This window comes from Hipposideros armiger, unplaced genomic scaffold (assembly GCF_001890085.2).
Source record: "Hipposideros armiger isolate ML-2016 unplaced genomic scaffold, ASM189008v1 scaffold_24, whole genome shotgun sequence".
NCBI lineage: Eukaryota > Metazoa > Chordata > Mammalia > Chiroptera > Hipposideridae > Hipposideros > Hipposideros armiger.
Window position 1 is genome coordinate 6816617 of NW_017731374.1, and position 25817 is coordinate 6842433.

General features: G+C 52.3%; 1 protein-coding gene across 6 annotated transcripts in view; it reads left to right on the plus strand.

Moving 5' to 3' along the window:
• COL27A1 (collagen type XXVII alpha 1 chain) overlaps nucleotides 1-25817 on the plus strand; it is a 141578-nt gene that overhangs the window by 50317 nt on the left and 65444 nt on the right. For all 6 annotated transcript variants that reach the window (XM_019635911.1, XM_019635915.1, XM_019635910.1 and 3 more), the window contains 7 exons: nucleotides 7475-7528; nucleotides 10059-10103; nucleotides 18408-18461; nucleotides 19420-19464; nucleotides 22767-22820; nucleotides 24137-24190; nucleotides 24804-24857. In XM_019635911.1, the coding sequence (XP_019491456.1) occupies nucleotides 7475-7528; nucleotides 10059-10103; nucleotides 18408-18461; nucleotides 19420-19464; nucleotides 22767-22820; nucleotides 24137-24190; nucleotides 24804-24857 (360 nt within the window). The remainder of the gene's footprint in view (nucleotides 1-7474; nucleotides 7529-10058; nucleotides 10104-18407; nucleotides 18462-19419; nucleotides 19465-22766; nucleotides 22821-24136; nucleotides 24191-24803; nucleotides 24858-25817) is intronic.

Here is a 25817-nt window from a genome sequence, read left to right on the forward strand (position 1 = left end):
GGGCTCTCACCAGCTGAGCCATCCTGCCACCTGTTGGCAGCTCAGTGGCAGCTCAGCTCGGGTGCGGCTCACTGGTCCATGTGGCAATCGAACTGGCGACCCTGTTGCTCAGAGCTTGCGCTCTTAACCAACTGAGACAACTTGGCCATTCCCAAAGTTCTGTGGGCAGACAGACAGACAATGATTGCATGGGGGAATGAAGAATGAATGATTGTCAAGTGGTGCTAAGTATTAAGATAGAGTAAGGTAGGGGAACAGTGAGTACTTGGCGTATGGGCTGTTGAATGAATTGGTCCAGGAAGTCATCCACACTTTTTGAGAAACCTGACTGAGATGAGGATGGGAGCCCTGTGGCTATCTGGGGAAGAGCCCTCCAGGTTGAGGCCACCTCCAGAGCCACCCGTAGGGCATTTGCTCTGACTCCATCCTGGGAGCCTCACAGAGGGCCAGGCATTGCCCCTTTATAGATGAGGAGATTGAGGCTGGGCGAGTGAATGACTTGGCCAAGGTCTTACAGTTGCTGAGAGTCAAAGTGGGGTTAGAATGCAGCAGCCAGAACTTTTACCTCTTGCCCCAGAGTTTAGCTGTTTAGAGCACGGGTTCTGGAGCCTCCTGAGCATGGAGGAGGCAAGGCTCGTGACACCCTCGGCGTGCCATGGCTTCTCCATCTGCCACAATGAGGAACGTCAACAGGGCCGCGGCTGTCCTCTTCCACCCCATCCTCTACAGCCTCTCATCTCCCCTTTCCTACTTCCAGTGGCCCCTTCATGCCTTCCCTGTACTTGTTTTCTTCTTGGACCTGAAATCCTCCTGCTCATGGCCAGGAAGGCATCACCAGGTTTGAGGTGCTCTGCGCCATTTTCCCATCTATGTGTAGACAAGGCCACTCACTCAACAAAATATTTATTGAGTACCTACTATGTGCCAGGTGCTGGGGATAGCACTATAGCCAAAGCAGACACCCACCTACACTCCCAAAAGCAACATTTATTGAGCCCTTTTACCTGCATGGTATTTCAACTACATGTGATTCTCTTACGTATTCTTTGAGGTGAGATTGATTAGACCTATTTTTCAAGTAAGGAAATAGAGGTTTAGACAACCAAAGCCATTTGCCCAGAGTCGTCCCAGGCCTTGCTGGCCTTAAACCCCTAACTGAAAACTCGTCTTTGCCCCTGGCTCCATACCTTTAAGTCCCTAAGATCCCATGCTCCATGATGAGGGTGTTCCCTGGCATTGGGGTGTTACATGTGGGTGGGAGGAAACTCCCTCTCTTCAGCTAAACAGCCTTATGGCTGTGCAATACCCTCCAAGAGCCACGAAAGTCCCCTTGGCTCTGGTCCAGCTGCTATGGCCAGCAAATGAGCAGGGTCTGCATCAGATATGATTGAATAGATACGGAATAGGACTTCATATCAGCCAGTCCCTATGGCTTTCTCTCTGCCAGGCCTCCAGTGTGCTGTGCTTTTGGTCCACACACTCCCTAAGTGGTCTTTAGGGCCATCCCCCTATTGCCAGGGTTCCCCAGCCCTTGATCTGGCTGGTGGGTTTGGGGGGCTCCTTCTGTGGATGGGTTTTCCTCTTGTCTAAGCTTTGGGCCAGGTGATTTTTAGGCACTTATTAACAAGAGGAAATGTCAGGAGAATGAACTGAGTTCCCTCATGCCAGATCGCAGTTGGCCTCATTTCTGGCCGGGCTGGTGATAATTTTGCTGTAGTCCATCTCTCTCCAGCAAGCGAAACCTCAGGCCCATACACGCAGCCTCCTCAGTGTCAGGCTTGGAAGGAGGATGTGTGAGAGTCTTGCTGATGGGAGCTGAGAAAGAGACAGTGGAGGTAAGAGCACATCAGAGCTGCAGGAACCTTAGCGATGAGCTGGCCCAACCTCTTTGTTAGATAAGCAGGCATAGCTCAGCGAGGCCAGTAACTTGCCCAAGGTCACACAGTAAGTCGGTGGCAGAGTCAGAATGTGAACCCAGGACCCTTGCTTGTTAGTACACGGTGCTCTCCACATCACTTCTCTTCTCTCTGTGCTCATTTCTTTAACCTCCAAAGGAAAGCTTAGTCTACAGTTCTCATCTCCTCCTCACATCCCCTGCTGGGAAGAGAAATGTGTTGTGGTTTCCTGAGGAAAGGTCCAGATATAAGAGGTTACCCACTTGCCTGGAGCTGAAAGGGTTTCTCCTGGGCCGTCTTGGCTTGTTCGAGCCACAGCGCAGCGACACTCACAGTTGGGGGCTGAGTCTGCCTCCTAACCAAGGGTCTCTCCCAGGGGACACTTGTCACTCTGTGAATTCACTGTCAAGCTACTGGAATGCCTGGCCAGGCCAGCCACTGCTCACAGCTCCTCTCGTGCCTCTGGCCAGACCTGCCAAGGCTGGTCTTGTGTAGTGAGTCAGCTGGGCAGACCCTAGAGCTTAGAGCTGGGATGGCCCAACCTGGCTCCTGTTGCCTCGGCGTGTGGCTTGGGGATACCTGGGACTTGCCCAAGGCTGCACACCCGTTGGGTGGGACAGGGCTTTCCACATGGTGCATTTTGGTTTCAAGCTCAGGGCCCTTTCTGGTCCTCAGACTGCGGGGAGCAGGGAGCAAACTGACAGAGAGTTCATGTTTCCAAGTGGGGAAACTGAGGCCAAAATTGTTTAGCTGTGGTCATGCTGTGAGCTGGGGATCTGGTACCCAGTGTCCGCAACTTGAGCTAGAGCTGTCCCAGCACTGCTGGTGACTCTGGAATCCTGGTGAGAACTCTACCTGCCTGTCTCCTCCTTGTTCCCTGAGGTGGCTCTTGGTCAGCGTCCCCAGTAGATTTCAAATTGGCAGGGTGAAAACATGCTGAGCATCGTGAAGAAAAGGGTGCTGGGGACCTCCAGGGTTCTTCGCATGTCAGTACGCCTGGAGTGTACACAACTTTTATTTATTTATTTATTTATTTAAAGATTGTTATTGGGGAATTGGGGGATGGGACCAGCGCTGGGGAATTGGGGGAAGGGGAACAGACAAGTTGCTGTCCTTTTTGTTCTTCAGTCTAGTTGTGGAGGACGTTGCTTCACTGGCCCAAGTTGGCACCATCATTGCGCTCTTCCCCGGGCGAGGTAGATCAGTCGCCGGCTTCTGGACGGCCGCTCACGGTGGCTGCCAGCTGCTCACGCTGGCTGCTGGCTACACACGGTAGCCCATGGCAACTCACTGCAGTAGTGGTTGCAGCCTACGCCGTTGCCAGTGACTCACAGCAGCCCAGCTCCAGGTTGAGCTGTTGTTCAGCATCTTAGCTGTAGAGGGCAGTGTCACTGGCCCTCATATGTGGGATCCAAACCGGGGCCCTCTGGCGTCCCAAGCGAGCTCTTAACCAATGTGCCACTGGGCCAGCCCTGTATACATCTTTTAGAAAAGAATATGAGGTGCAGGCAAGGCTTAAGCAGGAACTTTCTGACTGGAGAATTTAAGCATGGTGAAGAGGTCTCCAAGATCCTTCTGCGGGCTCTTACTAGAAGTTAAGTATTCCTACTGTTGGTGCAAACCCTAACCAGCATATCAAGGCACATTTGAGTTTGCCATGGGCTGGATTACAAGCATTTCACCTCTTCTTCAGCCCGTCTCTGCAGGTCAGCTGGGCAGGACTGACCCTTTTGAAGGCCAGGGAGCTGAACCTTCGAGACATTAGCAGGACTTCTGATCCTGGAGGCCGTATGTTCTCCCTGCTCCTATAGCCCACCTTAGAGGAGACTGTTGGGGGCAGACAGTACCTGGAGGTAGAGCAGTGGTGGGGGGGGGCAGGTTGGGGGATGGGGTGCTGGTCCTCAGAGGCCTCCTCCGCCCTCAGCATCCTGCCATGGACGCGGTGACAAGAACTGCCCATGTCTTTACATCGATTCCTCTAAATTGCTGCCGGCATATGAGAATGTGAAGCCTTGTCCCAGGGTTTGGGTCTGTCTCCTCCTGGGCCTGATTCTGCTCAAAGTACGAGGCGTGCAGTTCCCCAGGGGGGCCGGACCTGGGGAAGTGGAGAAACCATGTGGCTGGGGTCCTGGCAGGGAACTGAGCTCATTGCTTGGGCTCCAGGCCAGTCTGCTGCAGCCAGGAACTCGGGCCTGTGGAGGAAGGTCCTGCTGCTGGCTGAGCTGGGAGCGCACACCATTCACACGCAGGAGCGGCCAAAGGGAAGGCGGCAGGGCGGAAGTGCGGCCACGTGTCTAGCTTGGTGGCTGCCTCTCTGAGATCTAGTGGGCAAAGCATCAAGGACCCTGGGGGGAGTGTCAGCAATGGGATATGTTGCTGAGTAGTAGAGGGACGAGGCAAGCCAGTGGGGTGTGGGGCCTTGGTTAGGTTCTAGGCTTCAGTCTACCCCCTGGGGCAATGAGGTGCTGAGTGTCAGGAACTGCTAGGGTCTCTCCATCTCAGGCCTTTTGTGATTGTTCCAATCAGATTCGTTCCAGCACTTTTAAAGCTCTTATCTTTTTTTCCAACTGTTGTGCTCGTAATTACAAATCCTAGATTCCTAGAGGTCATCTATTGGACTCCTCCGAAGGGAGGGAGACTGAAGATAGAGATAGGAGCTAGGTATTGAGACCACCAAACACGCACAAGCAGAACCAGCACTCGGCATCAGTCATGCCATTCCCTCTTGTACATCAGCACAGGGTTCTCATGAGCCCTCTGAGAGACCCCAGGCGTGCTGTAGTCCATTCTGTGTAGTCAGTGTCCAGTCATAGCTAAGAAAATGGGCGCTGGAGTCAGACTGCCTGGGTTCAGTTCCCAGCCCTGCTATTCCATAGCTGTGTGACTTTGGACAAGTTCTCGAGCCTCTCTGGACCTCAACCTCCTCATCTGTAAAATGGGGCCAATAATAGGACCTATCTCATTGGGCTGTTAGAGTTTGCTGTTGCTGTCATTGTTATCGTCTCACCGTCATCACCCACTGGCTATACCAGGGCTGCATTTTGTCTGCAGAAGTGCCTCCCTTTGGGATTTGACCATTTCAATGGTGTCTGTCTTGCTTATGCCTCAGAGTTGTGCTCTTACATGTGCCAGCAAGGGCTCACCCTCAGTTTGACATCTCAGCTCACCCTCAGCACTCCCCCATTGCACAGCAGAGAAAACTGAGGCTCAGAGAGGCCAGTAGGTTGTAGAGCCAGGGCTGATACGGGGTTGCTTTGGTTCCAAAGCCTCATGGGGCAACTGGCCTGGCAGCTGGGGCTGAAAGCAGTCCTTGAACGAGCTTGGAGTAGCCTCTAAATGCAGATCCATGGATTTGAGGCCTGCCTGGTGGCTGCTGTGTGTGAATATATTGGGCACGGCAGCCAGGGTCAGAGCCTGGGGAATGCTGTCAAGGTCTTCATCTTGCCCCAGGCTGGGTGGCATTCCTGCACCTAAGGGGATAGGCCCCTTCCTCCCAGGCCTTGTCTAGGGTTTGGGCCAAGCTGAAGGGTTCTTAGAGTTCACGCCCCCTTCCCCCAGCCTGAGCAGGACAGTGAGGGTCTGTCCAAGGTCACGCAGCCAACCTGGATACAAGGCAGGGTGAGTCTCTGGGCTGTCTCCAGATGCTGGACTTGGAGATCAGAGCATGGACTTCGCAAGTCCTGCCCTTTGTGGGCCATGTGGAGTCAACAAGGCACCCAGCTGGACAGCATTCCCCTTGTCCCCTGAGGAATTATCCTCCTCTCCTGCCAGGCCCCCAACCCCAGCCTCCAAAAGCAAAGACAGGAGCTCAATGCCTTCAGGAGGCTCCCCTGACCATAGCCCACCTGGCCGATGTCTCCTGTCCCAGCAGGTGAGAGGGATCTACCTTACAGCATGACAAAAAGGAGCTGGGTTGGGATGAGGCTGGAATTTGCCAAGGGAGACCTACAGATGTGGGGAGGAAAATCTTAGATAGCGTCAGATGTACCCTCACAAAGACTTGATCTGGAAGTGGGCCTATGCACGTGCATGCGCGAATACACACACACACACCCTCTGCCACTCTCTGAAACCCGTTGGGCACACATTCTAGCAGCTTCTGCATGCCAGGATTTGCCCACATGCAGCTCATATGAACATGGCAGAGTCCGTAGAAGGGGAACATGGGCTCAGCTCTGCCGTAAACTTGCTTTTTAGCCTTGGCCAAGTGACACTTTCTCTCTAAGCTTCAGTTCCCCTATCTGTTAAATGGGACCAGTAACATCCCCTCAAGGGTGGACATCAAAGGCAAATGAAATTGTGCATGGAAAGTGATTGGCTTGTCCAAATCTCTTTAATATGTCCTCGTTTCCTCCTTTGGGTGTCTGAATGAAGCCACACTTCCAACAGGGTCAATGTCAATTCCTGCCGTTCCGATCCAAAAGGGCTTCCTAACAGAGGGAGTGGGATTGATGGGCAGGGCGAGACAAAGGTCTCAGATGCATACACCTTTCAAGGTCTCATCTCAACCAGTACAGACTGTAATTGGTTTGGGTTTTGATTTTAGGTTTAATCTACTGGACCCCCCACTGCCCCCCCCAGCCCAGTAGGCTTAGAAACTAGGAACAAGTTACCTCCCATGAAGAATCGTTACTGTTTGAACAGTTGAGGCATCCGTTTGGTCCGAAAAACATGTGCTTTGTTTTTTATTAAAGTTCCCTGAAAAAGAAAAAAACAAACGCTGATTTGAATTCAAGGAGAGGGGAGAACAGGTTTCCCTAAATTCCAAGCTTGAGGACATTTTTTTCTTTTGCAGCAGAATGGATTTATCCCCCTGCAATGCCAGAAGCATCCCCACAGCTGATGTTTTTCTAGCTGCCAGTGTCCCCAAAGAGCGTGGAGTGGGGTCAGGGACGGGGTGAGAGGCCAGACCTACCTGGGCCGGGCAGCCTGGCCTCTCTCTGAGCTGCTAAAACTCACCTGTGGCAACAGTGCTGATGTTCACCAGTGCTGTAACCTTGTATGACCTTGACACTTACCCTTTCAGATTCTTACTTTCTTTATCTGTAAAATAGAGAGCATGATTCCACAGGGTGGCCTTTGAAGAGCATGTCATGATCATAGAAGGTCTGAGCTGGAAAATGCCATACGGCCTTCCCTTCTGTGACCACTAGGGAAACAGGCCCCATGGGTGAAACGGACCCTCTTATAACTCTCAGCAAGTTGGCGCTGGTCCAGGCCTAGACCCAGCTGCTGACCTCCGACTCCATCAGGACAAGGCCTTCGATTGGGAGAAAGACATTTCCATGCTGGGGAGTTGCTTACCAGTTTCTTTCCAGAGACTCTGAGGAGATAAGAAGAGGGCTCACTGGCCATTGGCCTCTCCACAGTAGCCAGTCCCTGAAAAGTTCTTTAGGTGGGGTGTTTGGTGAGGGCACGGGGTGTCCCGGGACCCCACTGCCTGCCCATATCCCACAACCAAGTATTGAGACTGCATGGACAAGTCCTTACCCCCTTACCTAAAGTGAGTAGGGGGTCTGAATCAAAGCCACCCACAGGTATAAACATTAATAGGTCTTTGTTCTCTCTTGTGCCCTTAGGGGTTTCCTGGAGACTTTGGGGAAAGAGGCCCACCAGGACTGGATGGAAACCCTGTAAGTATTTCAAGTCTTTGGGAACAGGAAAGAGATTCAGAACAAACACATAGCAGGTTTTAGGAACCCAAGCTTTGGGATCAGACAGACTGAGTCAAATCCCAGCCCTGCCTCCTACTAGCTGGATACTCTTGGATGAATTGCATGACTTCTCTGAACCCCAGACTCCTGCCTATTGTGGATGCCCTGTGGTCGCCTCCCCGGAGAGCCCCTCTGGCCCTGAACCCCTGCTCTCAAAGCCCAAGGCTGTGCCCCATTCCCAAGAATTTAGAAAGGTTCATGGGTCACTCCCCACTGGGGAAACCAGGGCTACTGCCATCTTACAAAGTGCCAGAAATATTTATGGGACTGCCGTGATCTGGGGGAGCAGATGGTTTGCAGGCCCTGTATGGAGAGAAGAGCCAAGTTCTAAAGAAATCTTCAGCACAGAAATGTTTATAGATTTTGTAAATAATCGTAGGCCCATCGAGGAGCCAGGTCAGCCTGCCCTGGAGAGCTAAGCCCGCCTTTGCGTTCCTGTCCCGGCCTCGGGCTCAGCGGGAGAGGAAGCCTGGGAGTGCAGACCATGGCCAGAGCTCCTTGGGACAACTGCCATGTTCCCCCATCTCTCTTTGGGGCTTCCCTCCTGAGCAGCTGTGCTTCCTGCAGAGGTAGCTGCTGAACCTGTAATCAGCACTTGATTATGTGCTCATTTCAATTCTACAGATGCTCCCTGAGCCTGACCCATCTGAGGCTGACCCCTGGGCTCCCTTGGGGGCTGGAGTCCTGTTCTCAGAGCCAGGTGGACCTGGGTTTGAATCCCACTGCACCACTAGCCAGGCGTGGCAGCTTGGACAAATCAGTTCACCTCTCTGAATCTCAGTTTTCTGTAAATCAGGGGGATTAGAATGTTGACCTCCGAGGGCTGTAGTGAGAATGAAATGAGAGAGAGGGCTGGGAAGGGGGCTGGCCCAAGACAAGTGTTCAGTGGATGGAGCAGTTATAAATAGTAGGTAATAACGGGGCACAGTTCCTGCTCCCGAGGAGCTCATGGCTGTCTCCCCAGCCTATCACACAAGGTGAAGTAGTTGATGAGTGGGATCAAGGGGGTTCCAGGTGCTGTGGAGGAGGGAGAGAGGAGTAGAGAAGACTCTTGGGAGGGTGACATTAGAACTCGGATGAGGAAAGAGGTGAGGAGACATCCCAGGTGGAGGAAGGAACACCAGCAAGGTTGAGAAACCAGCCTTTCCTTCCGTGTGTCCGTCATTGGATTAACCATAATATGCGCTGTCATCCTGGAAGGCCCCTCGGGACGGGCAGGGATGTCCTCATACTCATGGCCTAGAAGAGCAGAAGGAGGATTTGATGTGTGGTCCCAGCTCTGCTCTGCTACACAGCTGTTGAGTGACCTTGGACAAGTCACTTCCTCTCCCTGGGCCTTGGTTCCCTCATTTTAAAGTCAAGGCTGCTTCTCACCTCCTTTGCTTCTTTTCACCTGAGCAGCCCCGGGATTTCATAGATGAAGGAGGACAAACGCCTTGGGGGATGTGGGCACTTCTCATTGATAATCACCATTTCTAGAACCCCCTATCTTTACTTGCACCTTTGCATTTTCAACTTAATCCAAAGTCCTCTACTTGTTTTTTCCATTGCAAACAATTGAAGGTCCATTTTTAGAGATGAGGAATGAGAATCTTGCCCACTGCCTCACTCACAGCCACATCCGACTCTCAGGCAAGAGCTCTTCCAGCATCTCAGAGGCCCTGGGAGGTGGAAACCTATGAGCCTTCTTTCAGTGGTGGGGGCAGGGGTGGTGGTTCTCTAAGGCTCCCCCCCACACACACACACACCTCATCTCCGGGCTGAGAGAGGGAGGGAGGCTGGCCTAGTGACTCTCAGCTTGGAGCCTTCACCACTGTGCTATTTGTTTGCATTTGACCTTAGGCAAATCCCTTAACCTCTCGAGCCTCTATAGCAGCGTTCTCAACCTGTGGGTCGCCACCCCTTTGAGGGTCGAACGACCCTTTCACAGGGGTCGCCTAAGACCATCGGAAACAAAAAGATATTTACATTACGATTCATAACAGTAGCACAATTACAGATATAGAGTAGCAACGAAAATAATTTTATGGTTGGGGGTCACCACAACATGAGGAACTGTATTAAGGGGTCGCGGCATTAGGAAGGTTGAGAACCGCTGCTCTATAGAGTCTTGCCATCTATAGAGTGAGGGTGAAATGAGATCTTCTGGTCAAGCATCCTGCACGTCTTTAATACTGCTACCAGGATTCTGTCCATTTTGTCACACTTATAATTGGAAGATACCGGATTTGGAAATCCAACCTCCCATTTTGCAGATGTGGAAAGCTGATGGCAGAGGAGGCGAGGGACTCGTCCGAACCTCAGGCCAGGCTCAGGAGTGTCACAGGTCAAAACCAAGGAATGGACAACTCAAAGGATTTCATCAGCCACCCGCGTGGAGGATGGCATGGAAGGGTGGCTCCAGAGGGTGACAGGGCAACTAACCACCTCGGTCTCTCTCTATTTGCAGGGGGAACTGGGCCTGCCAGGGCCCCCAGGAGTCCCCGGCCTCATTGTAAGTACACAGACGCCTGGGGAGGGAGAGGGCCAGGAGGCAGGGTGTGGGGATCAGATCACAAGTCCTGCTGCAAAGGTCCCTCTCGTATCAAACCCCAGGAGGAGCTGGGGGAGCAGTACACACCAATCTGGGCAGGGGGCTGAGGGAGGAAAGCCGTACCGTGTGACCTCAGGTTCATCACCTACCGTCCCTGAGCCCCTTTCTTCATTAGTCAAGTGGCGATGAGTGCTTGGAGCATGAGACTGCCAATGTACTTTCATACCAGCCGCCTGTGCATTGCTCTTCAAGGAGGTCTAGGTCAGTGATAGTATGCCCACTCAATAGGTGAGGAGCTTCAGGTCCAGAGGAAAGAAGTGACTGGCAGAGGAGCTGAGGCTCTGGGCCATATTGGGCAGTCTTCTCCATCCTTTTCTTCAGAGCATTGACTTTGGAGCCAGAGCACCTGAGTTCAAGTCCCAGCTCTACCGCATTCTGGCTGTGTGACCTGGGACAAGTTACTTACCCTCTCTAAGCCTTAGTTACTCATCTGTAAAATGGGGATGATAGAATCCTCGTGCGTGGCTGTGAAGGTTACATGAGGTATCATATGTAGTCCTTGGCACAGGGTGTGACACTCAGTAAGTGGCAATTCATGGGAAGTATTTTATATTAATTACTGTTTTTTACCTACGGATGTGCCCGGGGTGGAGAATGGGCTGTATGTACACAGGGAGGTGAGAGGCAGTCTGACCTCTGACTCCATCCAGGTTGGGGTAGCCCTTGTGGTGTGGTTCTATTATCTCAAACCAGGGCTCCCAGCCGGGCCTTCAGAGGGTGGCCCTTGACCTCGGGTCTGGCCCCAAAAGCCAGTGAGAGGCCCGAGCCTGGGAAATGACTCTAGAGCCTCTGGCTCATTGCTCTTGAGGTTTGAGTCCGGTGGCCCACGGAGGAGCACAAGCAGATGGTTCCACAGTGTGACAAATGGGCTGCCAGCTTCAGCCACTCCAGCAACTGTGCTGAGAGATTCTGTTCAGTCGGGAGTTGGAGAAGGCCCCGGGGGGTTGGGCAACCCCAATGTTCTGGGGGGAGGCAGTCATGGGCAGAGGTCCCAGAGGCCCTCAGTGGCAACGTCCTGCTCAGGTGGGTGAAAGAACCTGAGCAGGTGGAGACAGAGGGTCAGATCAACCTGTGTCTGAATCCCGGCCTCCCCTCCTTCCTGCTTTGTGGCCTTCAGTCATGGCCTTGCTTCCTGGAACCTCAGGAACCCCCTCTGTAAGATGGGATCATTGTGCCCACTCTTGTAAGGACCATAGATTGGCACAGTCCAGTCTAGTGCCGTGGCTAAAAGGGCAGTTCCCGGGACCAGATTGCCTAGGTTCAAATCCTAGCTCTCCCACTCATTTAATTGCAATTCGGAGTCGATTTCTTCACCTCCCTGGGCCCCATTTCTTCCTTTGTAAAATAGGGATAATGTTCGTACCTAACTTGAAGGATTGTTGTGGAGGATTTAAAGAAACTATTACATGTAAAGTGCCTGGTTCACGGTAAGCACTCGAGAACTACTAGTTATAATAATAACGGTTGTTGATGAGGATGATTTTACACACATACAGGAGATGTTTTGTGCCTGGTAGCAGCTGTCTAGATTGTTGCATTGAGGAAGATTTCAAAGTCACACTGGAATTTAGCGAGAGAGGATGCTGCGATTGATTAGTGATGCCTGCCTTGGCTAGAGACATGGACAGGTTAACACATGAGTCATAACATTTGTCATCCCTGATGTCCTTTGCTGACTGAGCACCTTGTTTGGCACAGGGCACCGACCTAGATGCTTTGGAAAAAGGAAATCTGTGCACTGAGAGTTAGAGAGCCTGACTTCCAGGGGACTTCCCAAGCCTTCTGTCTAATCTTCTCTAAGCCCAGCAGGGGTCCCTTGCAGAGCATCTTGGTCATGTGGTCATGAAACTCCAACGTGAACACTCTGGTGTTAGATGCTCCCTCCTGTGGGGGCCCAGTGCCTTCTCACAGAGCTCTCATTATACAAATTTTCCTTTGTATTGAGCCCAAGTCATTACCCTGCTGTTTAAGATGTAAAGATGGTCATTATCTGCTCTTCCCAAGACTCCTTACTCAGGCTATATGATCCCAATCCCTAAAGCTGTTCTGAGGGGATGTTTACGTATCCTGGCTGTCATCCTTGGCACGGATTTCTATTTGTCATTGTCCTGGCATCCGCTAAGTGGGCTCCTGAGAGGACACAAGGATAGTGTTTGGCTGAATACACACAGATCCTGGAGGCTGCTACCCCAGCCCTGGGCCCTCCTGATTCTTTACAGAGCGCGTGCCTACCTTGTTCCCCTTTCCTCTCACAGTTAGCGCTGCCAGGTCAAATACAAGACGCCCCGTGAAATTTGAATTTCAGAGGCAATGTTTAGAACACATTTATACTAAAATATCATTCATTGTTTATCCGACATTCAAATGTAACGGGGCAGTCTATATTTTCATTTGCTCACTCTGGTAACCCTATCCACAGTATTTCTTAGGAGAACCCCATTTGGCCAACGGGGAAAGCTGAGGCCATTGGTAAAGGTCACACGCAAGGCAGGAAAGGGTGGAGACATGTTAGGAGGCCATGTCTCCCAACTCCTAATCCAGCGCAATCCTCTTCCTGATCCCCTCAGGGAGGGGTCTCAGCCGGGGGTGCACCCTGGGCATCCCAGCATTTCTTAGAAGCCTCTTGGTGATGCCCCTTTCCAAAGAGAGATGATGAGTTCCTTCTCGTGCCTCCCTCTTACCCTGTGTCTTTCTCCCGCCACTCTCAGCCTCTCTTTGTGCTCTTTTTAAATCCCCTTTGCTGCCAAGGTGACGTTCCTTTTCTCCTTGTGCCTCAGGGGTCACAGGGCTAGACCTGAACCCACCAAGCCACTGCCATCCTCAAGCCAGAGTCCTCTCCAATCCAAGGCACCCATTCTCACCCTGGAGTTTTGGGAACAGCAGCTTCGGTGCCTGGGGGAAACGTTGCCTCCCCAAAGAGTGGAAGACAAAAGGAATTTTCTAACCATAACCAGGAGTTGAAGGGGGGAGGGTGGACTGAGTCACCTTCGGTTTCCCAGAGGATGTGGCTTTTTAGCTGAGCAAATGGGAATTCCATGTATTGGTAATCATTTTAGTGGGGAGTCAGATTAATTCATTGCCTTCTGTCAAGTCAGCTGAAGCAATTTGCATGCAGACTGAAGCCCGGAACTTCCTCCGTCCCCAGGGTCTTTGCAGCCCAGCCTGAGGAAGGGCGTGAGAGGACAGACTAACATTTACAGAGCGTCTGTCTGCTCTGTGTGTGCTTGACATACATTAGACTGTGGGAGCCTCGAGATACTTGAGGCGGCCTGCGGCAGCCTAGTCACCAAGATGGGGAGGCTGGGGCCTGAGGTCACCAGCGAGGGACTTGCAAGCCAGGCCCATGTGGCCTCCTGCAGCCTCTGAGGCGAGACTGCCGTGAAACAGCCCCCTTTGAGTAACTGAAACCCTTTGGCTGGCCCTCAAGAAAAGTGTGCCTGATCCCAGAATCTGCTCAACAAAGATTTCTGTCTTTTTAATTTTGAGTGGCACAGAGGGAATTTTGGCCCCTCCATTTACTGAGACCCAAAGAATATGTGATCTTGCCAAAACCCAACAAGTAGTGTATAGTGCACCATATTCTGTCACTAAGTAGTCATCTGGTTTTGTTTCCTTGTCTATAAAACAAGGTCAGGAACCCCACTAACTGATATTTATTAAACCCCCAAGTGCAGGACGCTGAGCTAAGTACTCGATTATCACAGCAAACCTCTGAGGGTAGGGAGTGGGATTACTGTTGTACACTTAAGGAAACCTAGTCTCAGAGAGGCTGGGTCACCTGTCCAAGGTCACACAGCCAATAAGCTAGACCTGGGCCTGTGTGCACAGCTCACATTCTTCATCATTACAACACATGGTCAGCTTTGCACCACTTCTGTGCTAAATGCATGAGCATGTGAACTGGCAGTGCCAGGGGCTGTTTTGTGTAACAGATGGTGCTTAATGAGACCACACAGGAGCCAGGACGAGCCACAGCCTCCAGTTCCCCATCCCCAAGCCGGGGACCCTCTATCAGAGTTTCCAGAAAGAGGCTTGTTGCCTTCAAAGGCAGTTCTAAGGAACACTGCAGCAAGGCTTATCCCCAGAGGTTTAAATGCGAGTCGGCAGTTTCTTTTCCACCCATTCATTAGGCCACTTTCAGTGGCTTCTTTGGGGCATGGGGCAGATGGTGGACACATAGACACTGACACAAATGGCCATCAGCATGGGAAGGGCTAGGAGTGAAAGCCATGTCAGGCTCTGAGACCTGACAGCAGCGGCCTGACCTGGCCTATGGAGTCAGTGAAGTGATGCTGGTGCTGTGTGGGTGGAGGGACTAGTGGGTATTAACAACGTGAGCACAGGGCAGAGCACTCTGGGTATAGGAAACAGTGGTCGAGGATGTCACAGCTAAAGGGAGACAGCAGGGCAGGAAGGTGAGACGTGTGATGGAGGGAGGCCCTGCCAGCACCTCTGCCATGAAGGGTAGGCACCGGAAGCACCTCAGGTTTTCTTTCAGGGGTCCCTGGCAAACCCCTGACATACATTAGAGGAGTAGATCTCATGTCTATTTCTGCATCTGAAGGCTGTCCTGAGGCCCTTTAACTTATGAGTGATAGCAATGAAGAAAGCCATCCCTGGGCCCTTTATTGGAGTAAACAGAGCCAATCCAGGGCTAGTGAGCATGGACCAGACAGACAGACCTGGGTTCTGGTTCTGCCTCTGTCTCCTACCCCTTGCTTAGTCTTGGGCAAGTTGCTTCACCTCTTTCTAAGCCTCGATTTTTCTCATCTGTAACATGGAGTGGGATTGAGAATGGTGCTGGCTTCATGGGGGTTACTGTGAGCAGCCGGTGAGTGCACAAGCCGCCCAGACCACTCCTGGCACAGCGTAAGCTCTTGTTAACAAGGATCCAATGAGACTTTGAGGTGTCAAGCGTGGTGTCTGGCACACAGTAGGAGCTCTGTAAATGGTTGCAGATGTGGTTGGTTGCGTTCTTGGTGGGAGCCAGTGACATGGGGGCAGAGTGTGTAGCGCGGTGTCTGGGAGCTTAGACGAAAGTGGAAACAAAATCCAAATTAAGGGCATTACTCATTGTTCTTTCTTGTGGGGACACAACATTTTTCTGTGTGTTGCTTGGCCAAGCTACCCAAAAGGGAGTCTAGTGTGGAGCACACTGGTGCTCTTTGGGATATATAGTGGGGGGTGGCAGGGGGCAGGGGGTGGCCTGGAGTTTTCTCTGTTCTTCCCCAAATTGTGTTGATAGCCCAGCGTGGGGGTCCTGCCAACATGGGGAAGACCTGCCCTAAGTGAGCGCCACCTTCTCCCCGTGTCTCCTGCAGCAGAGTCTCTGATTCCTTGTCCCTTGGGGTTGGATGCCCACACTTGTCCCTGCCCCCCACCACACACAGACCCCTTTGGAGAGGCCTGCAGAGGTGACGAGTGTGTGCCGGGGGTGTGGTGCTGCTGGGGCTCCCGTGGCCCCACACAGGCGTTAGTCGGGCCTGTATTGAATTCTGTCCCCACACAACAAGCTGCTTCAGCCTGGAGCAGGAAAGAAGGAGCCTGTGTTCCTGGAACTGCTGCTGGTTCTCTGCCTGCGCCGGGCCCCAGTTGGAGCCAGTGTGCCAGCGGAGCCCGCTCTGTTTATTTGTGCACCACGGGGGACTTGGGGCGGGCCACCCCTCACTCCCTTCATCTAGGAAAAGAGGGAGCGAGGAGTCACCCAAGTGGCCTGCTGAAGTGCAGTTCTCTGAAGGGCTGCTTGTCCTCTGATTCCAGCCTCTCCCTGACCAGTGATCCCAGCTTTTCCCTCCTCCCACTCCCTTCTCTCCAAACACTACTTCAGAATTGCCTAGAAGCTCTGGAGCGGGAACGCCTGGTATGAATCCCAGCTCTGCCTGCCTCTGATTTGCTCAAGCTCCAACTGCTCCGGGCCTCAGTTTCCTCATCTGTACAATGGGGATGGTAGTACAATAGAATGGATCTTTAAGGGCTGATATGAGGAATCATTGAGTTGAGGCATGTCAGGTGCTTAGCACAGGGCTTAGCAACCAGTGTCGTTTGTATTACTATTAGCATCTGTTAAGCTGAGCCCTCACTTTCGCAATGAGAAGATTGCCTGATGGGGACTGAAAGCAGATTTTCTTAGCAAAGCTTCCACTAGAAGGTTTGGTTTGATCCGATGAGGTAAGGATCCTGAGATGCAGCGAGAGAAAGTGTTTTACCCAAGATCACACAGCCAGGTCATGGCAGGGCTACGGCCAGATCCAGCGTTTGCCTCAGCTGATCTAAATCATTCCAAGGTGGGTTGGGAGGTGAGAATTGGCATTGCCTCAGCGAAGCCGTGCCGCCCCTGTGAACTCTGCACCTTCCCTCTGCCTCTCTTCTCGGGGCAGTCCCCTGCACAGGCCCCCTTGGCCCTTCTGCAGGAGGCCGGCAGGAATGTGATTGTTCATTCTCTGCCTGGCCTCCCTTCGAGATGTCTCCAGGCAGCTCTGACAAGAACCCGTTCTGGAGCCTGGCTACCTGGGGAAGTCTTTGTTCCTCCAATGCTGCAGAGCACTTTCCCGGGGCCTCCGTGGAGCCTGACTCAGGGACGTGGGACACTGAGGCCCAGAGAGGTCAAACACATTGACTCACACAGCAGCCAGACACTTAGCCCCATCACAAAATGGAAAAGAGAAGAAAGAGAGTATTTTCAGGGGCTCCTTTCCTCTGGGCGTGTGCTGAATAGTATGGCTGAGGCTGCAGGCAGTAGTGATAGGGGCGGACAGGAAGTGAGGGGATTTGAGAGAAAAAGGGTGGGCTTGTCCAGGGGCAATCCAGTCCCTTCACTCCATAAACCACCATTTCTCACCTCAGCTCTACTGACACTTTGAGCCAGATAATTCTTTGTTGTGGGAGGTTGGCCTTTACAATGTACAATATTTATCAGCATCCCTGACCTCTAGCCACTAGATGCCAGTAACACCTCCTTAGTTGTGACAACCCAAAACACTTCCAGACAGTTTCAAATACTTTACACATGTAAGTCCACAACTCTTCAAAACAACTCCAGGAAGTACCATATTTCCCCATGTATAAGATGCTCCCATGTGTAAGACGCACCTTAATTTTGGGGCCCGAAATTGGAAAAAAAATGTATTCCATAAAGTTATTGAACTCAAGTTTTATTCATCGTAAAATTCATACAACTCCTCATCACTGTCAAAACTCCCAACCATTAGCTTTTCCTCACCTGTGTCTGATGACGAATCACTGTCTTCATAGATTGCCTCATCCTCAGTTCCAACTATGACATTTGAAATCTACAACCACTGTATAAGACGCACCCAGTTTTTAGACCCCAAAGTTTTTGGAAAAAGGAGTGTCTTATACATGGGGAAATACGGTACAGAGCACTGTTAACCCCCATTTGTTAGATGAGGAAACTGAGACATGAAAGGGTTAGCACCCCTCCCTTCCGAACAAAAAAAAAAAGAAAAATCACAGAGTGAGCAGCAGTGGAGAGATGAGACCAGGTTGTCTGGCCTTGACCTACGCCGCCTCCCAGCTCTCCAGGGTCTAGGAACTTTGCTGTTTTCACCGGGGACAGGCTGAGCTGATCTAAAAGTAGGTCTCCAGCCTGCAGTCCAGCATTGTACCGTTTGACCGGGTCTGTCTCCAACTCTGGGGTGTCTGCGATTGACAGCCCCACTCCTTCCTTGCTGACCCCATGCCCCCCCCCACCCAAGGAGATGGCTGAGCTTCTGGGAAGCAGAAAATGCCTCCCCCTCACTAAGCTGGAGGAATCAAAGGCCCTGTATATGCTTATTTAACCCTGATAGCAGCTTGCCCAGGGAGAAGGATCACTGTCCCTATTTTAATAGATATTTGTAGAGACTGAGGTCCAAAGAAGTCAGGTGAAATGCCATGAGTCCCTTAGCCAGTATGGGATGTGAAGAATCTAATATGGGGTAGAAAGATCCAATACCTAACATGAGATGGAAGAAGTGGTGGGGGAGGGGCAGCAATTAAGAAATGACCTTGGGGAAGGACTAATGTGAAATTTATTCCAGCACTTCAGTGGAAGTAAACAGACTGAAGACTAGTCCTAATTTCAAGAGCAATCGAAAATTGTCGTGTCCTTGGAAGCCCAACCCCACAGACCTTAGGAACCATCCCTACCAGGGCAGCCTCCTGTGGGCCACCTCTCACCACACCCTCCTCTCTTTCTCTTTCCAGGGCGACATGGGAGCGTTGGGTCCGATTGGCTACCCAGGACCCAAGGGCATGAAGGTAAACAGGGCTGTCCCCTATTCCGGGCCTCGTCCCCAGCCAGACACCTCCTGACCTATTTCAGCCCAGATAGAAGGGTGCCCTGACACAATGTTGGGGGATGGGAGCATGGGGGGACTTTCAGAGGGGTACTGGGGTGACAGCAGGCAGGTCAGGAGCTCGGTTCTTCTCAGGCCTGAGAGCCAGTCATATCTCTGCGTCATTAATGCCAGACATCTTTGTTGGACAGCAGTCCTCAAGCTGAGCACGAGTCTGATGTGGTTCTAGACTAGGGGTCGGCAAACTTTTGAGACGGAAGAGCCAATCCTGTCCCTCACAACAATTTAAGAATTATTCGAGAGCCATAAATGTATTTTGACATAATCACCATTATGTGAAGAATGTCGTTTAACAATTTAATAAATGAAACTATGATAGCTTTATTTTCATTTTCAATTTTATTTCAGAACCACGTACCCAAAGAGCCGCATGTGGCTTGCGAGCCACAGTTTGCCGACCCCTGTTCTAGACCTACGGGCACTGAAAGTCCAGGGGGGGCATCACCAGATGCATGGAAGCTATAATGGCAAACTAGTGAACTCAGTGCATCCGTGAGTGGGGCGGGCGTGCAGGAGAAAGATGAGCTAAGACTGCTAGGACCACGTTCCGGGGATGACCCTGTTTTGGCCAACAGGCGTACGACGCTGCTCATTAAGCCCACCTCTCTCCATCACCCTTTCCCCCTGGATTTGTCCTTTGCTGTGGTTCATGAGTCAACCGCCTATTCTCATGCTCCTTCAGTCCACACCGTTGCCCTAGGAGCTGGGGTCATTGCCCTTTTTATAGATGAGAAAACGGAGCCTTGGGCTGGAGCATCTAGCGCGGGGGCTCCTAGCAAGTCAGTGGGTGTAAGCCAGGGCTCCTGACATCAGTGGCTTTGAACCTCCCTCACAGGTGGACTCCGGCTTTTTTCTTGCAGGGACTGATGGGAAACATGGGGGAGCCCGGACTGAAAGGTGATAAGGTGATCTGAATACTCCCTTATTGCACTGTGTTTTATCTGCATGCAACCCACCTCCGCTTTGGTGCTGCTGCTGACTTCTCGCCAGGTCCACTCTCCTGCACGCCTCCTCCTCTGGCCCCCCCTAACTCTGTGCTCCCCAGCTTCTTCCTTGTAACTTTGGGTTGGGCTCAGACTGATGGTTCTGGGGACATGCAGACCTTGGCAGAGAGAGCAAGGGCGACTATTGAAGCACAGGAAAGGCATAAGGTAAGGCAGGTATCTGAATTCGGAGAGCAAAGCTGAGGCCAGTGTCCGGGCTTTGAGGCCAAAGCCACAGAACGAAGAGGCTGGGGGTGGGGGATGGAGGGCAGAACGTTGCTCAGATGACGGGCCCTAGGGCAGGCAGGTATGATGTGGGGTCCAGAGACCTCTCCAGGCACAGGAGGAAACAAATCCATACAAACCACCCAGACTGGAATTGGGAGCCCATCCCAGAGAGCACATAGTCTGAAACTGTAACAGGAAAGCCAGGATCGGACCCTGAGCCGCTGCCCCGCTTTCCTCCCTGCTGCCATGTGGAGGCCACCTTTGCCACGTGTCCTCTGTATAGCCCTGCCACTCTCTCACCCTGTGCCAAAGCAGAGCTGGAAGTAGGTAGGTGGGTCCCCAGGGCCCAGAGTGGGCAGCACCTGGCCTGGGTCATGCAGCACCTGAGTGACAGGGACATGGGGGTCGGGGGCAGTGCTGCTTGTATTCTGCCCTATGGCTGTCTTCCTCCCTCCCTCCTTAGTCTCTTGACAAACCAGGCACCCCACAGGGTGTATGGGAGGCTTTCGGGCAGCATCCAAGTTGCCATAAGCCTGAGGGATGAGAGAGGCCAGGCTCCTCGTGCACCTGTCTCCAGATGACTGTGCTCCTCCTAAACTTGAGAAGTTTAGGGTCAGGTCCCAGTGCTGTGCACCGTCTGGGTGCCCTGTGGGGATTAACTTGTCCATTCTCCAGCCCCCCTATGAGACAGGAAGCTTGCCCGAGGCCACACAGCTGGGAAGTAAAGTCAGGATTCAAACCCAGGCACCTCCCTCCACGCACCTCAACTTATAGTAAGTGCAGAACGGAGGTCCGAAGGCCACCTCCTCCAGTGCTTGAATTTCACACCTGGGGAAGCAGACCCAAGAAGAAATTTGTCAAAGGACACTTGATGATCTATTGGGCCCCTGGACTCTTAGAAAATTGGAACTACTGAGCTGAAAAGGGCACACCCAGTTTGTCTTAGCCCCCTGCCCCTCACTCGTAGGTAGCCAGGGGTGTGATGCTAACCCCACTCCTTCGTCCATCTGTTTCTACCTCTTCCATCCCCTACTGTCACACCCAAGCCTCCAGCTGTGGTCCCCTCTACCTCCCCCCACCCCCCTCAGCTCTGCCCTCTGGCGCTGCCCTGCTTGCTGCTGGTACCCCAATTCCGGCCCTCCTTCTCAAGGTGGAGGGGCTTTCTGTTGGAGGTGGGGGCTTCCTCACAGCTACCTGTTTACCCTGAGGCTGAAGACATCAGCACTCTGGAAATGTTGAAGTCATGGACGAAGGAGAAAGAAAGTGGGGAAAATGGGAGTGTAGGCAGTGAGCTTTTTATAGGCTCTTAGGCAGAACTGGCTTCCAGCTCACTGTTTCTTCAGGGACATGGAAATAAATGGTGTTACATAGAACTCGGCTGGCTTGCTGACTGGTGGTGCCTGGGACATTTGGAGATGCGAGAGCTCTGGAAAAGAAAAAGAAGGCAAAGAAATTATTTTCCTGCTGATGGTTTTCAGAAAATCAAGCCTTTAGGGCTGAAAAAAAAAAAAGAAAAGAAAAGAAAAGAAAAAGAAATCTCTTTTCTGCCCCTTTGGCTATGTAAGGGTCTTAATGTTGCGAGAAGTGGAGCTCTGATCAGCCCCTCTCCCCCTCACTCCCCACCCCCAGCCTTTCCCTGGGATAACAGAGCCTATTGCTTCATGTTCCATGGTTGTTCTGCCTAGAATATTAGATTTTCCATGACCCAGCCTGGCCTTATTCCCACTTACAACCACTTGGCTCTCTCTCACTGTGTGGAGGCACATTCTGAAACCAAGACTTCTGCTCCAGGGTCAGCTTTCTCCAAATCTATTGTCCCGATTTCTTAGGTGCCTTTTAAAACATTTTTTTACCCCCACACTCTGCCTTTGGACATTAAAAAAAAAGGGGGGGTTCCTTAGTTCCTATAACTGGAATGTTATACAGGACTTTACAAATGGGAAAAACCAAATTACATGAAAAAAAGTGGGGTTTTTTGTTTTTTGTTTTATGGTTTTTTTTAATTCTGGCTTCTGTTCTACCAAGGATGTTCTTCTGCTAGGTCATGGCCTTAGTTGCACAACATGGGTTTTCCAAGAGTCTTCATTTTTCCTGGGTTTTTCTCCCCATTCTTCTAACTGCTCCTAAGGCTATGAATGTTTTCTGAGTCCTGGGGCCAATGTGCTGGTGGTAATGTCTACCACGGAAAGCTGGAAAGGATGAGGGTTGTGTGACGAGTTCTGGCTCTGAGGACAAACATCTCCTGGTCTCACTCGGCGACAGTTCATTTACGGGGATGTGCCTGAACACAGAGAGAGCAGAAGAGAACCTCCGACAGCCAGAATCGATGTCACGAGCCTATGCAATATGTCATCTTAGAAAAGAAGCACACAGACCTAGCTCGAGACAGGTTGACTTGCTGTTTACACAGTCTTAACAAACCACGCTCTCTGGTTGCCCAGGCTATAGCTGGTTAGAAGCAGCTAATTTGAAGTAGACTGAAGCTGATTGCTGGCATAGAAGCCCCCACAGAAGGAAGAAACAACAGCTCACAGTCTGGTGGTGAGGAATATCGAGCAACAGATGCAAGTCTGTACTCAGAAACCACAGAAATATGGGACCATCCTACACGCTGCCCTCGCCCCTGTGTGACATCAGCTGATGATGAAGAGGCCGAGGGGTCAAGAAACAGTTCCTTTGATCCACGAGTGTCAGCTCTGCTGGAAATGCCAGGTGACATTAGGCAGTTTAGCTTCTGTTAGTAGAGTTTTCAGCCATCTGAGCAAACCCAGGCAAATTTTCAGATGGGCAGGCTGGGTCCTCCCCAGGGCCTGCCTTCCCCACCCAGGCATCCCTGCGGGGGCCTGCCCTTTTCTCTAACAAAGCTGCTGCTGGTCAGATCAACTTTGGGAACAGTCTCAGCAAAGCTGTACCTTGCCAGGGGGTCTGCAGGTCGGGGAGGCTCCTAGAACCCACGGGGGTCTCCATCGTAACCTTCTTTGCTGGTGTGTGTTTAGGGTGAACAAGGGGTTCCAGGTGTGTCAGGAGATGCCGGATTCCAAGGAGACAAGGTAATTGCGGCAGACTCTCGCCTGCGCACTGCGCTGCTCTTCTCTGGCCCTGGCTTCCTCTTCTGGGGCCCATCATGGGCCAGTACCCACTGGCGAGATAGCGGCCTTTCAAACAATTTTGTCTTCTCTGTCCTCGGTCCACCCTCTCGTATCTTCCCTGGACTTTACAAAGACCTCCTGAATTATTCCAAGACCTCCAGCGTCTTTTCTCCCAGTCTGCCTCATTGCCACAGAACGTTTCTTCTGAGGGCACGGCTCTGCTCTGTGCTCACAAACTATCTATGGCTCCCTACTGCTTCCAGAATGAAGTCTGGGCGCCTCACCCCAGAGTCTCAGGGAGTGGGCCCCTCTGACACTTTCCTGTCCCTTATCCTGACAGCCCTGTGCCCAGCCCCACTGAACTGCCCACTGCCCCTCTAGGCTTTTTGCACACGCTGGTGCCTCACCTGGCACGCCCTCTTCCCAGCCTTTGTTCAGCCCAGCCCTGCCCCATCTTTCAGGACCCTGCTTGGATGCCGTTTTCTCCACCTGCCTGGGACATGGCCATTTCCTTTCTGAGTGGTCTGAGCAGCCTGTCTGTCCCTCACCTGTGGCAGCACCTTTCTCCCCTGGTTGATGGGGACTTGTGCTGAGCCCCTTGCCAGATAGCCTGTCCCCTAGGGATACGGCCAGCCCCAGCCTGCCCTGGCCCAGCTTGGCTCAGGGTCCTGAACAGAAGAGGGAACATTTAGGGCCTGTGTGAGTGAGTGGTGAGTGAGTGAGTGAGTGAGTGAGTGAGTGACGAACTGGCCATACTAACTGAAGAACTGAGGCAGCCTGCCGAGGCCAGCTTCTCTTTGCCTGCGTCCTGCACCATGTGGCCACATCTGGACCTTCCCCCGCCCGGCAATGAGGCCCAGATGTTGGCCAGCTCTCCCTCTTCCTGTCCCTTCTCCTGTCTGCCTGTCCTGACCCGGCCTCAGTGTCTCCGGGTTGCCAGCCATGCAGGCCTGGCTGCTCCTCCTGCTGGACCCCGGTCTCCAGGCTTGCCCAGGCCAAAATGGTGCTCAGTGCCTGCTGGAGCCCCAGGGTCCTGGGTTCCAGGACGACCTGGTGAGGACAGGGGCTGCTGCTTCACCTTTGCAGCCCTGGCGCCCAGCCCACAGGGTACAGAGCTGATGCTTTTCCCTGTGAGCAGGTGAAGAGGCGGAGGAGCCCATCCCCCCCCCCAAAGGCAGGTGTTCTCCAGGCTTCAGGCTGGCGAGGACGACCGAGCAGCTGTTCCTCCGGCTGTGTCTATTCCTCACTAACCCCAGCCTGCTCTGGGTCTTTTCCAGGGGAGCCAGGGATTGCCAGGGTTCCCAGGTGCACGGGGGAAGCCAGGGCCCCTGGTAAGTACACTGTGTTCTGAGACTCCCAAACCTCGCCTCCTCCAAATGCTCATCCAGGACCTCGCTTACTCCTGCAGCAGCCCTGGGTTGGCCAGCAGGGTAGGACAGGAAAGGAGATTCACCCACTTGACAGATGAGGACACGGAGGCCCAGAGGGGCAGGAACTGACCCAGCATCATAGATAGGCCTCAGTCACTGGCAGAGCTCTGGCGAGAATCCCGGGCCCCCCGGGCCTTGTAAACAAAGGAACAGCTTTAATAATAGCAGTGGGTATCTTGTTTATTGAATATTACGGTGTATCAGATCCTTCTTGTACTATATCTCTTTGAAGGCTGCCAATAGCCCCAGGGTTTAGAAAGTTATTATTGCTCCTATTTTACAGATGGGGAAGCAGGTTCTACAAGGTGAAGCGACTCGCCCAGGATCTCATGGCTAGTAATTGCAGGAGGTGGGGTTTTAACAGCAGTAGCGCCTTCTAGTTGTCTAGGCCGATTTCATTCATAGACTCCGGAGCTCTACCAACCACCCACAGCCAGGGGGATAACATAAGGAGTCGGTGGAAGGCAAGCCCTCACTTACCCCTGCCTTCTCCGCGATCTTTTCTCTTCCACAGGGCAAAGTTGGAGACAAAGGATCCCTTGGGTTTCCTGGGCCCCCGGGACCTGAGGTAGGTGATGCCCTATTTCTCTGTGTCTGGCTACAACTGGGATTGGGTGTTGTCTTTGGGAAACCAAGGCCCAGAGACAGGGAGATCCTTGCCTGAGGTCGCTCAGCAAATGAGAGATGGGGCTGAGAATAGAAATTCTGAGAGAGCGATCTTTCCTTTTCTGTCCCTGTCCCCTGTCAGCAGCAGTCAGGCAGAAGCTGGCCTCAGAGACCCTCTCCAACTTTGTGGCCACCTTTACAGTTTCCAGAAAAAAAATATCAGGAGAGCCCCCTGAACTCTATTGCTTGGACCGTTAATAGGTGCTCTCCACATTCTCTCTGAGGACTGAGACATCTAACCCCTCTGAGCTCTGAGACTTTCGTAACCACTCACGGTGCAAAAGTTCAGGGCTCCCGAGTGTGAGAAGCAATAAATAAGCAAATGTAAAATTCCGGTGTTTCAGTGGAGAATGAGAAATAATGAAGGATGGTTATGGCAATTAATATAATAATGCTAGTTGAGTAGTAGAACCTGCGAGTGTCTGATCTGTGTGAGAATTATGCCGAATGTTCCTCCCCTGGCATCACAAACAATGGAGCAGGCAGCTAGCTGGGTGAACTCTTTTTGCCCCCCTCTCTCTAATTTGGGGACTTGCTCTGGAGAATAGAGTGAGCAGTTCCTACCCCGGATCATCAGGCCTTCTGGGGGTCTCAGCCAACCCCAGCCAGAGCCCCCACCCACCCTCAGCACCCTAGCCTGGGGTCTTGCTCATCTGTGAGGTCTCAGAGGACTAAAGTCCAGATCCTTCCAAAGATCACCCCTGGTAATGCCCGGATGGATGAAAGACTGTTTCCTGAGAGCTACAAGCTCTGACTTTCTGCTATTTTGACTTTGGCTGTGACACAGCCCTATCTTTAGACAAATGGAGTTGGCCTCTCATCCATGGCCCTGATCCCTTCCCCTGGTCACTGTGGAAAATAC